General features: G+C 38.0%; 1 protein-coding gene across 1 annotated transcript in view; it reads right to left on the bottom strand.

Annotated features, from left to right (window-relative positions):
- LOC106873025 (folylpolyglutamate synthase, mitochondrial) overlaps positions 1–580 on the bottom strand; it is a 35,685-nt gene extending 35,105 nt beyond the window's left edge. Inside the window, exon 1 of the mRNA XM_089363420.1 lies at positions 246–580. Within this exon, the coding sequence (XP_089219546.1) occupies positions 246–335 (90 nt within the window). The 5' untranslated portion in view covers positions 336–580. The remainder of the gene's footprint in view (positions 1–245) is intronic.
- Between the last annotated feature and the right edge of the window lie 13,665 nt (positions 581–14,245).

Genomic DNA, 14,245 nt, shown 5'->3' with positions numbered 1-14,245 from the left:
CATCTACATGTGTATATAGATGCATATCTGGGTACAGGACGTTGCAAAAAACGTGGACAAAATGATAAACAGAGTACAGAAAACACACATATATATATATATACAGAGAGAGAGGGGAGAAAGAGGTGAAGGTGAGAGAGAGGGAGAGAAAGAATGAGAGAGATAGACCTTTCAGTTACAAGTGTAACCTATCCGACAGTCTTCCGTACAATTTCACTCAAAAAATAGCAAGACAACAATCAAACCTCATAGGTCTTCTTCCCGAGTCCTTGTGGGGGATTAGTTGTATCACAGAACATGTGTCGACGTTCGCTCAAACTACTGGAACAGTTCATTCTAATACTGTTGTTAGTAACTATAATTACAGAGACGGACAAAGAATCTCTTGAACTGGATTGTTATAACTTGTTTATATATTCTGACTTGTTGCAGCTTCCGTGGCATCTTATATACGCACTATTTACTGTTTCACTTTCACAGTCATATCTAATTTCGTTTTCAATCATGTTTTTTTTATTTATATATCGATAGTCTCCTCCGTTATTTTCTTATCTCTTCCATACTCTCTCCCCCACTCTTTCCCTCTCCCTCTCTCCCTGCCGTCTCTCTCTCTCTCTCTCTCTTTCTCTCTCTCTCTCTCTCTCTCTCTCTCTCTCTCTCTCTCTCTCTCTCTCTCTCTCTCTCTCTCTCTCTCCCTCTCTCTTTTCTATGTTTATATTCTCGTTTATATATCAAAGTGTGTAAGAAAAATAAAGAGAAAGAGAAACAGGAAAGAGTGAAATTGTACGGAAGACTGTCGGATAGGTTACACTTGTAACTGAAAGGTCTATCTCTCTCATTCTTTCTCTCCCTCTCTCTCACTGTAAAAGTATGTTGCTGAATAAAAATCTGATTCATTTATTGAAAAAGAAAAAAAAAAAAAAAAAAAAAAAAATGAGATGACTGACTTCCATTGAACTTTGCATGTTAAATGTAGCGAAACAAACTTGTCAGTCTGCCTCGTGGTCCCGACGGACGAAATGGAAAAAGGTGTTGCTCCCGAGGATAGAGAGGGAGACGTGCTGGAACAGTCACTCCGACTCACGGGGCTCGCACTTGCGAATAACCAACTCTGCATGGATAACAGTGAGCAGGGATCAAGGGCGCGGGAAGTGTCCACAGCCACGGGCTCGGCCACAAATCTGTCGGATAGTGATCGATGCATCGACAAGCAGTGAAGCCTGGGCTGGCATGCAAACACCTGCTGGAGGAGGTGTCGCAGCATGTGACATCCCAGATGAGGGGCCTATCACCGTGGAACAGGAAAACTGTCATGCTGTCTGGCCTTTTACCGTAGCCACTAGCATAGCTAGAGTATGTGCCGCCCGGGGTGACCCTTGTGTTTTCGATGCCCCGGACCCCACAAGAAACACATATCTACAGCAGAATGTGTCATATAAAACATCTTTTTCTCTTAGTCTTCTTTAAAAAAAAAGAAATCCATAAATTATTCCATGTTAAAGTTGTCGTATTTCTGTAATTTCAACCAATCACTGACGTCCATTCAGCCGATATACATTAAGTGCCGACTACATAAACAAACGATTCTGAAACAATTAACCCTAACCCTAACCCTAACCCTAACCCTAGGGTTAGAGTTAGGGTTAGGGTTAGGCTTAGGCTTAGGGTTAGGGTTAAAGCAAATTTAAAATGAAAAAAGCAAATAAAACGAAGAATCGTTTGTTTATGTAGTCGGCACTTAATGTATATCGGCTGAGTGGACGTCAGTGATTGGTTGAAATTATCGAAATAAGACAATTTTTTACATGAAATAAATTCGAATACAAAAATATTTTTCTGTTCTATAACACAAAATAGATAAGTATACGAAGTTTGAAAGTCTTTCCGTACCAAAAACACTACGTAAAACATTATTGAAAAATGTGGCCCCCGTTTTAAAAAAGATCCCCCCCCCCCAGCCACGCTAGTAACCGAACCCTGTATCTGGCCCTTTTCCGTACCCTCTGTCTGACTTTTTACTGACTTTCTGTCCTGCCTCTCCGGCTCAAGCAGCGTCTAGGTCATGCTTTACGACTTCATTGAGAGTAGCATGGCATGCAAGACAGTCAGTACTAAAATGGCATAACAACTGGCGGAGGCCGAAAGAATCCACAGTTGATATGCAGAGACATTTGTGAGGCTCACAGATCTGAAGTCCGAGCCTCAGGGAAACACCGATGCGCAAACAGTCACCATCCAGCTGGGTCGAGAGTGATGGCACTGCATTGAACCAGGCACAGCTGTAGGACTGGGAGGCCGAGTGGAAACATATCGGATGGTGCTGGTCAAGACGGTGCACAAACACAACGGAGACCATGCTGCACTGGATGGTGTCCCATTTGCTTTGAGGGAGCGGACATCCACAAAGGCTAGAGTGGGATGAGGTCTGCAGGGCGGAGGCTGAACTGGTTCCATGTCGCGAAGGCCACCTCACACTCCCCGTTCACTTAAGATTCAGTTGTGTTGTTGAGAACACAACTGAATCTTGAGATTGTTGAGAACACAACTGAGAAAACACAACCTCGTGATGACTATAAGGAATTGCTCGAGCTAACTCTCGTTTTCCTCGGTAGTACCCCACAAGCCAGGAATAAGCTTAAAAGCACCTGGTGGTTATCACAGAGCACGATGGATGGCCAAGCTAATTTACTGCATTAAAATTTGGATGTTTAAATCTCAGTTTAAACTAACTGAGAGAGAGAGAGAGGAAAAAGGAATGTGAGATGTTTGCTGTGATATGCATCAGATCGTGATACCTGGCACCCATACCCTCATGCGCCCCCCGTTCAGATTTGCATTTTGTGCAAAGTCTGCAGCTCTACAAGCAAAAGGATGACAAATTGAAAGTGCTGCTCTCAATAAGTTTTTGAGACATTTGTGGTACCTCTCTGAGGAGCTTGTGTCGCTTGCATCTTTTGATTCAGCTGTTTTGCATGAGACAAGAAACAAAATGAAGCATGCTCTGCAGAAATCGGTTGACTCAAAATCGAGCAAACGAGCCTCTACCTCTCTCTCTTATCTTCCCACGTGACCGGCGTTCGGCCAAGCCTGATCTTTATTTCTTGGCTGGCCGTTGTGCGTGCAACATCGACATTCCTCCCTGTGCCTATGAAATCTTGTATCCATGCCGTAAGGCTTTATTTCCACACACGCCAGCTTAATTTAATTCGTCTTTAGTCAAAAGACATCTGTTGTTATGTCCTGTTATTATTTTTATTTTTATTGTATTAGTGTAACATTGTTCGATTTTTTCCGTCCTTGTTTTTGTATACATTCGCTGCTTTCTTCCAAAGAATCTAATGCTCATAGTTTAGTTTTTCCTTGGGGTTGGCTAGATTGGAGCAATATCGAGAATAACCAGCCGAAATTGCAAAGATAATCTGGATCTCGACTGAGGAAAGAAAACTCCGAATGACTTGTCCTTGTTTTCTTTGTATCGTCGATCTCGATGTTTTGTTGTCCTTTTCTTGTATCACGTAACTGTCTGGATGTTTTGCGTTCTTGTCCCATTATATATATATATATATATATATATATATATATATATATATATATATATATATATATATATATATATATATATATATATATATATATATATATATATATATATATATATGTATATATATATATATATACACACACACATACATATGTAACGGTAGAAGTTTATTTTGCAAACAATAATATGGAACATCGGAGTTGTCACCAGTTTGTAAGGATTGGTTCTTCGCTGATTGCCATTATGTAAACATGAAAGAACAGTGATTGAAGTTGTGAAGAAAATATCTATTTACCGTCACATTGTATATATCCAAAACCACAACGGGTTGGTATGTATAAGTAGTAAATGGAAAAGCATGCTAGGTAAGAAAGTTAATATTGGCCAGTATGTGTGTACACGTTCTCGTAGTAGTAATACACAAATAGAGATAGAATGATGTTGTGAGAGAAAAGAAATTGAGCTAGTGAAAGTTATAAGTGTCGAGGAAAGCTGTCTCATAGTTGGCTGAATATAACTTTCTTTCTCCCTTTGACCATTTGTCTTTAGTGGTTGCTTGCTTGTGGCCATGACTAGTTGTCCGTTCACTAAGTGATGGTCGCTCTCACTAGCTCGGGTTCTCACTAACTGACTTTTGCATCGGGGTTTCTTGTTTTTATATCTATCCAGAAGGATAGTCATATCGTTAAGAACAATAAATTTCGTTGTTATCTTAATTCTAGTTTTTGTGGTTTATAAGAGGTTTGAAGGGTCAAGTGGTGAAGACATGATTTTGCTTAGTTAGCTAAGGCATCTGGCAAATGTAAACTGCTGTCACAGAAAATCTATTGTTTTACCGCGAGTAAAGTACTGTTGAACTGTTAATTTCAATTTGGCTATCTAGGATCGAATCCACGTCATGCCTGCGAGATCCACTACACATACATACATACATCCATACATACAAGGTGCGATGGGTAAATTGTCGCCATTTTATATTCTTAATTTCGCGCATGCGCATTGACTTTGATTTTGTCCACTACATGGTATAGTAGGGTCAGTTAGGCACCATCTATGAGAAAACCAGAATCGTGACACAATTCACTCTGCCAGAAATTTGGAAACATCATGCTGTACTGCTTGGCATTCGCACCGGAAGCTCTAATACGAACATTTCAGAGTGTTTGGGTGTCAATCTGAGGACAGTGCAATCCGAGGACATGTAGCAAGAGTGATAAAAATCAAACATCCAGTCAACATCATGGCGTTTGGAGTGATCACTAATGACGCATCGTTATGCCTCCAATCATCTCCCCACACGGCCTCAGAATCAACACGGAGGCCTACATCGAGTGCCTGGAGGAGGTGGTGCTGCTGCCCTGGATCAAGAGGGTGACAGCTGGAAGACCCTATGTCTGGCAACAGGACACTGAACCATGTCACATAAGCAGAAGAATCCAGTCATGGTTGTCAGACAATTCCTGCGACCACATCACCCCTAACAACTGGCCGCCTAACTCCTCAGACTGCAACTCCCTTGATTATTATGTGTGGAGCGCAATTGAGCAAGTGACCAACAAAATTCCTTGTAACACCAAAGATGAATTGAAGGCGAGGATTATGGCAGTATTCACCAACTTAAACAAGGAGACCGTCCAGAAGAATTTCAGGAGATTCCGAAGTCATTTGGAGGGTGTGGTTGAAGCCAATGCCTTTTTTATTTAATAAATTTACTCTTTAGTATTTCAAGATAATTTTTATGTAGTTTCGGCAAATATATGTTAAAACGAGACATGAATATTATTTTCACTTTTGTGTAATTTAGACGACAGTTTATTCACCGCACCCTGTATGTGTGTGCGTACGTGCGTGCGTGCGTGTGTGTGTGTGTGTGTGTGTTTGTGTGTGTATACGCACATATAAACACAAGATGATAATATGCTGTTTTCTGTTGAAACACAGCTGTTTATTCTGTTATTACAATCAATATAAATCCATAATTAAATGCATATATGTGTGTCAGTAAAGAGTTATGAAGTGTTTTAATCGAAGAAATCCACGTCAGGGTTTATTTTTTGAAGCCTAGTATCAATACTTATTCTATCGGGACGTAAACACCAACACCGTCTGTCAAGCTGTGATGTTGGGTTACACACACACACACACACACACACACACACACACACACACACGTATATTAGGTTGACGCAAAATAACTTATTTCAAAAACTTGAAGACACCGTCTAATTTTATTTAATTTAATGCAAAAACTTAACATGCAAAATTTAAGCACAATTAAAGACATTTTAGAGGTTGCTACCATCCACTGAACATTTTGTATAATGTCATTTTTCAGTTTGTATTTATTGTACATTTTCTGTCTCCTTGCCATCTTCTACTGGCCCCGACATACAACTGTTTAAGAGATTAAAAACAAACTGGGTGGAAATTGACAAGAACAATTACCAGACAGCAACAGATGACATTAACATTGTAGAGAAAATCTCAAATGCTGAAGAAATGATTCAGTTTGCTCAAGCTCAGCTTGATGAACAGCAGCCTCATGATGACTATGTAGTGGCGCGAAATTATAGCCGCCATTGAGGAAGTACTATTCTGCGCATGCACAAGGGACTTCACCACCGGAAGCCCCTTGAGTGCGCATGCGTAGTAAAACTAGTACTTAAAGAGTTTGTTTCACTTTGTAAGCTCAGTTGAACAAGAGACCTTCGACGTGACAACACCTCGCTCCTCAATGAAGCACTCTTCACCTCGATGCCTTCGATATGATAGCTACTTGCTTCTCTGGCAGGCATCAAGGAAGCTCTTAACTTTCCAAAACCAACTACAAATTAATCAGCGGCTGCTAAGTTGGGTGACACAGGATTTATATAACCCAGCATCATCAAAAATAAAACTTATTTTTATTATGTTGTTGAATTGTTCTACAGTTACTTAGTATATAATTATGTTGATAGAGAGAGACTAATATCTCTATGACGACTATCAAATATTTACAACTATAAGGAATTGCTCGAGCTAACGCTAATTTTCCTCGACAGAACCCCACAATTCAGGAACCAGCTTTAAAGCACATAGCGGTTATCACAGAGCACGATGAATAGCCAAGCTAAATTTACTGCATTAAAATTTGGATGTTTAGATCTCAGTTTAAACTGAGAGAGAGAAGAATAAGGACAGAGATGTTTGCTGCTTTTCAGCTGCGATATACATCAGATCGTGATACCTGGCACCCATACACACACACACACACACGCCCGCGCGCGCAAACACATAGTTGTGTAATGGTTGGGTCATCAGGTGTAACGATGAAGTTAATTTCATAAACAATAGTATGGAAATGGAAGTTTATGTTTGTAAACAATATTATGGAAAATGATAGTCGGTAAATGATACACAGTAGGATGGAATGTCGGCATCGTAATCAGTTTGTAAGAATTGCTTCTTCGTTGATTGCCATTATATAAATATAAAAGAACAGTGATTGAAGTTGTGAAGAAAATATATATTTTTACCGTTACATTTAGGTGATCTTACGGTACAGTACCTAGAAACGTCAAAATCAGACCACATGAGTTTGTTTACATCAATTCAGCAGTTTCCGTAAAAAGTGTTGGGTTAGGGAAGTGGGAAAGAACGCGAAAGAGATAGAGAGAGCACGATTTCTTTTGAAGTTGGCATGCTAACAGTGGCTGTGGTAAGCAGCAAACAACAAGCAATCTCCCTCCCTTACACACATGCCAACTATCTCTCACCTTCTCATTCTCTCTCCCTCCCTTACACACATGCCAGTTATCTCTCACCTTCTCTCTGAAATAGAAAACTTGTATGAATTTCGCCGGCCAGCGACTCTTCGCCCGCTTCTTGTTCAAGTTTGCTGTGAAGATGTTGTACGTGTGTGCTCCCATATTTTCTTCCGCTTAGTTTCTGGGCACGTAACTGTCGAAATGATGCATTTAGTGGCTTCCATGGTCTGCAAATTCCTTGTGTCGGCTGTGTTGCATTTTCATGAAGTGCATCGTAGCGTCGATCGCAGTATAGAGCTTTTTGTAGCAGGTCGAAAGAGGATGCATCTTGGTGGTGACGAAGGTTGTCATTCTTTTCCTTTGGTTCAGCGACTGTTGATATGAAGACTATAGTTCTTTAGTTCGAAATCAGCAAAAATGCAGCGGCATGTAGCATCAGAAGGTAGCAATTCTCTTTACACGGAGTCACCAATTCGTTCGGAATTTAGCTTCAGAAGGCAGCAATTCTTTCGCTCGGGGTCACCAGTTGTAAGCGATGCCTTGAAATTTGTTGCCTCGACGTGGAGGTGATGACATCGTAAAGCATGCGAAGTAAAGATAGAAGTATAGTCTGTGTTTGTGTTCTCGTCATTGTGTGGATAAAGAGAAATAAAATGATGTAAGGGAAATAAAGAGAGGTAGTGAGAGTGAAAGAGTGTGGGAGAAAACAATTGCTACGTTGGAGAGATACCATAATTGTTCTAGCCGGTCAGCCAGACTCCGTTCTCACAAAGTGGGTTGTCAGGAAGTTTTTGCTTGGGGGTTCTTGTTTTTATAACTATCTAGAAGGATAGACATATCATTGAGAACAACAGATTTAGTTGGTGGTCTTGTTATCTGGCATATGTAAAACTGCTGTCACTGAGAAACCATTGTTCCACCGTGAGAAAAGGTCTGTTGAAGTGTTAATTTAAATTTGGCTATGGTGGATCGAATCCACTTCATGCCTGCAAGATTCACTACAGATGTATTTCGGGATGATCCTTTTTTTGCCAAATAAACACACGTACTATATATTTGTTCTAAAATCACAAGAACATATTGCAACAGGTTTTAAAAAATGTGTCGGAAGCGAATATGAGAAAAAAAAAATGCGCGCAAAGCAACGGGAAGGTGGGGGAGAGGAGCTCGGAAAATTCACAAGATCCGAGTTTTTCCCTCATAACTTTTAGGAAAATGGGGTTTTTTTTCAGTGAAGTTTTATAGAAATACCTTTCAAACGGCATACATTACGATTATAAAGTAATTTGTGGGGAAAATCTTGAGGTGGGGAGAGGACTTTCGGAAAATTCCAAAGATCCGAATTTTTCCTTTTTATATTCCGAAATCACACTCGACTTTCTACAGATACCCTAGCATTGTACTATTACACTACGTAGTATTTATTTCTACCCACTTCCAATAATTTTTAATGTTTTGGCTTCAATTCTGTTTCAGTACATCTTCAATTATTTTTACGCTTTTCTAACCCTTCGGTCATTATTCTCATATATATATATATATATATATATATATATATATATATATATATATATATAGAGAGAGAGAGATAGACACATATATTATATATATATTATATACATACATCTATATACATACATATATATATACATATATATACACATATGCACACACACATATATATGTATACATATATGCATATACACACACATATATATGCACACACACATATATATATATAGACATACACACACATATATATATATAGACATACACACACATATACACCCCTCCCACCACACACACTTATCTACTTTGTGGAAAATCGGTGTGTGTTTCTTTGTGGCGTTTTATTGATTTTGTAGTGAAACCTCTCTCTCGGGCATTCAATCATAAATGATAACGAAACGGCTAACATCTAGCCTTCGGCTGCCTTGGACCCTTCTGTCCACCACCCTGATTGGTTCTCATTTGCGCGGCAATTGTCCCCAGTTCTGCTCCGCGCCAGGGTGCATTCCGTCCAATCGTGGCCTTCAGATAAGGTCACGTAACTGAGAGTTTTTCTGGGTTTCCGGTGAACCCTATTTCATCTATAAATAAGCCCGATCCAATGACGCCAGTCGTCTTCGATTTCAGATCTCTCACAGGTCTGGTCGCTGACCACGCACACATACAGAACACAGCTACAGCCAGATTCCAGCGACAACGTCTTCACCACCAATGTACTGTCTACTAATGTCGTCGCCAGCAACCCCACCACCAGAGTACACACCAGTATCAACAAACTCGGTTTTATATCGACACTGTACGAGTGGATTATTTCCACCACGAACAACAGTCAGAACTAACTTGCGAGAATATTCCGTATCAGGTAACCGGTCGTAGCATCGACGCTCAACACATACATATTGTGATACCACAGCTCTGCTCCTTGGCCACAACTTCCTGCGTATGAACATTCTATATCTTGTGTAACTCTTATACGAACTGTTTTTTCTCTATCTCAGTGTTTTAAGACTTTTTACAGTCTATGTTACAGACACTCTTTCTATGTTCTGTGTTCCTCTCTCTCACACACACTTGTTGTACACACACTATTGCTTATACGACGATCCGTCATTTCATATTTGTTGTATACATACTCTTGTACACGAAGGCCTGACTTATCTACTGTGTTATTTATATATGCCGCATACACTATTGCTTATACGACTGTCCGTTATTTCACATTGTTGTATACATACTCTTGTACAAGAAGGCCTGACTTATCTGTGTTATTTATATATGCCGCATGCACGCACACACAGACACAAACAGTTTCACTATGTTAATAAACTTATTCTCTTTATATATCTAACGGTTGTGTTTGTCACTCTCTGATTCCTTCTGGCACTTGGCTCCTATCTCTCTCACGACGAGCCTTCAATATCTTGTTTTTGTGTTCGACCGTGCGACATGGTTAAAAGGAGCCTTTTCCGTCTCGTCGCCATTCTCCTTTGGTTCGCACGGTCGTTCTATTACAAATTTGATGAAACTTGACACCAGAGTAGAACTCATGTCTGGAAACTTCGTGACATACTTAGATTGTTGAAAAAAATCGATAATACGCCCCCTGGAAGGGACCATTATATCTACCTCATATAACTAATTTTTTTTTAAACGCCCAAGTAAAATAACACCTGTACAATATTTTTTTAAACACTGAAAGGAAATAAACCATTTCATTGTTTATGTTCGATTACCTTGAATATTGATGTTTTGTGTGTCCAGTTTCTAATCTTTGCAGACAATATCGCTTTTATACTTTATTTGACACGTGAGTAGAACTCATGTCTGGAAACCTCGTAACATACTTAGACTGTTGAATGGATCTTCCTATCTACTACATATTATTAATATTTTATTTAAACAACCCAAGGGAAATAACCCATATCACCTGCAGTTTATAGCGAAGCGATCAATATTTGATGCCCATTAATACGATAATTCTGCATTTTTACAGTTACACTTTTTCCATGACAGTAGATAAATTTTTTTATTCCACAACGTATCTGTAGTGGCTTTATGCAGGCATAGCGTGGATTCGATCCTCGATTGCCAAATTTCACTTAACACTTCAACAGCGCTTTTCTCATGGTAAAACAATAGTTTTTCTGTGAATGTAAGCAGTCATACATCTCCCAGGTGCTTTCGCTAAGCAGAATAATACCTTTGCCACTTGACCTTTCTAAACTCTTCTTGGCCACCAGGGGTTGCAATGGAGATAACAGACCACCAACGAAATCATTTGTTCTCAACAATATGTCTATCCTTCTCGCTTCTTTTAGATAGTTATAAAAACAAGAACTCCGTAAGCTAAAGGCAGTTACTGAGAACGACCATCAGTGAGTGTGAACGTTATTATTGCACTTTCTTCATTTCATTTTTAAACATGAAACATTTCATTCATATATTTCTATACATATATACTACATTTATATATTACCTTTAATGACTTGGCCTTCATAAATTTCACCTTTAAAATGCCACGACGAGTCAGAGTACTTTCTCGCCAAGCTCCAGCAATCTCTCCCTCCTCCAGCTGACAGTATTTTGTACCTTTTCGCGACGGAAAATACACCTTTTGCGGCATTTACAATGAAATTACTTTCTTATATCAGAGCTATAAGGCGCTTCAATAGAACATTTTTACCTCCGTGAATTACTGGGTACACCAGCTAGTATATATATATATATATATATATATATATATATATATATATATATATATACACTATATATACATACATATATATGTACATATACACTATATATATATATAGAGAGAGAGAGAGAGAGAGAGAGGAAGGGGGAGAGAAAGAGAGAGGAGAAAGAGATAAAGATGTAGGAGTGACTGTGCGGTCAGAAGTTTCCTTCTCAACCATATTGGTGTAGGGTTAGGTATCTTGGGCAAGTCTCTTCTACTATAGCCTAGGTCCGACCAAATCTTTGTGAGTGGATTTGGTAAGTAGAAACTGAAAGAAGCCCGTCGTGTATATATCTTACATACATAAATTTAGAGCCAGAATTTCAGATCAGGACACTTACGCAAGTAAATATAAATTGTAAATTTTCCAAATTTTGTTGTCATAAAAAGATGTCCCCCACCCCCATCATTTCAAAGTCCTGGTGGGAGAAAAATCTGAAAAGTCCGTCAAAACGGAGAAAATTTAACTCCGATAAGTTACACACACATATGATTGTTCCGCTACCTCGGAAACCGCGCAATGGCTCCATAACTACCGTGTTGGTTCCAACCTTGGAGCCCTAGTAATCCGTTACTTACCGAGCGTATCTAATCGTTTAGATTACCTGTGAATTAAACCCCCATACTTTGTGTGTGTGTGTTTCCTCTGTCTTCCCTTCTTTAGACTTTCCTATATTTCCAACAAAGAGCTTCGCTCGAAACGTCAAATTCTCTTTCTTTTCTTTCCTGAGTGTCCAGTAACACAATATCTCTATCACGTCCTCGAGTTGTTGTTTTTTTGTCGTTTTTCTTGTTTGAACTCACTATATATATGTATATATATATATATATATATATATATATATATATATATATATATATATATGTATATATATATATATGTGTATAGATGCTTGCGATCTAGTTTGGATTCTTTGCCATCAAATTTGATTGCAAAGAATTCAAATTTGATGGCAAAGAATCCAAACTAGATCGCAAACATCTACACACACACAGAGAGGGGGTGAGGGTGAGAGAGAGAAAAAACAAAGAGAGAGATGGACATTCCAGTCACAAGTGCAACCTGTCTGACGGTCTTCCGAAAAATTTCATTCAAAAAATATCAAGACAACAATCAAACCTCTGCCCAGTCACTGATGCACACATTTTGGCACGTCGAGGCAATGTATATTAAATGTAACGGTAAAAATAAATATTTTCTTCACAACTTCAATCACTGTTCTTTTATATTTACATAATGGCAATCAACGAAAAACCAATCCTTACAAACTCATTATGACGCCGACATTCCATCCTACTGTGTATCATTTACCGACTATCATTTTCCATAATATTGTTTACAAACACAAACTTCCATTTCCATACTATTGTTTATGAAATTAACTTCATTGTTACAACTGATGACCCAACCGTTACACAACTATGTGTGTGTGTTTGTCCCACCCAACATCAGTGCTTGACAGACGGCGTTGGTGTTTACGTCCCGATAGAATAAGTATTGATACTAGGCTTTAAAAAATAAGCCCGGATGTGGATTTTTTCGATTAAAACACTTCATGACTCTTTACTGACATACACATGATATACATACATACATATAACTATGGATTTATATTGATTGTAATAATCGAATAAACAGCTGTGCTTCAAGAGAAAACAGCTTATCAACAGGAAATCAGAGAAAGTGACGGACAGCACCAAGAACTGAGACGAGGTGCAAAGGATGAAGAGCACCGCAGGGAACACTTGCAGTGAGAGAGAATACGAGAGCAAGGTAGAGGACCGGATGAGGCGATTTTATTGAATAAATTTACTCTTTAGTATTTCAAGATATCTTTTATGTAATTTTGGCAAATATATGTTAAAACGAGTCATGAGTATTATTTTCACTTTTGTGTAATTTAGACGACAGTTTATTCACCGTGCTGTATGTGTGTGTGTATGTGTGTATATATATATAAATTTAAATAATAAGGGTGAAAAGTTGCATATTAATTTTTTATTAATATCAATTTAAAACCAGTGGCCTATCATATTGAAAAATCTGATGATTCAGAAAAATTATATTACATACATATAAGAGGGATGATTTTTTTGAGAACAATCTTTTTTTAGTGGTCAGACCATAGGTGGTCTTCTTCTAGCATAATGGATGTCCACTTGGTGGTCATCCCTCTTATATATATATATATATATATATATATATATATATATATATATGTATATAATTTAAAGAAAAACCACTATTAAATAAATCAATAAAGAAGAATTTAATTCATACCCTCCAGAAAATAAATATATCACAAAAACCTTATTTAAAAAACGAATAACTAGTAAATGGTATAAAATGACTACGCACGTTTCGTGGCTATATTTTCAAATAAATAACTACTAAAACCAATTCAATTAATATTTTTTTAATAATCAAATTGATCTACAGTTAAATCTATTCAAAAATATAGTCACTCGTTAGGTCTAAAATAAAAAAAAAAAAAATCAATGTACGTATTGTAACTTATACTAAATATCTAAAAAAATACTTGTTTTAACAATAAATAAATAAATAATCGAAAAATATTTAACAATATTTCTTAAAATAAAAACACAACTTAACTTATCGAAGAATTGCTGTAAGCTAAAATTTTAAACGTAATATGTAGAACTTAGCATTTTTATGAAATATATCGCGTGAAAATATGGCGTAAATAAAAA

Source organism: Octopus bimaculoides, chromosome 1, assembly GCF_046866305.1.
Source record: "Octopus bimaculoides isolate indiv1 chromosome 1, ASM4686630v1, whole genome shotgun sequence".
Classification (NCBI taxonomy): Eukaryota; Metazoa; Mollusca; class Cephalopoda; order Octopoda; family Octopodidae; genus Octopus; species Octopus bimaculoides.
Note: the sequence above shows the minus strand (reverse complement) of the source record. Positions and strands in the feature narration are given on the sequence as shown.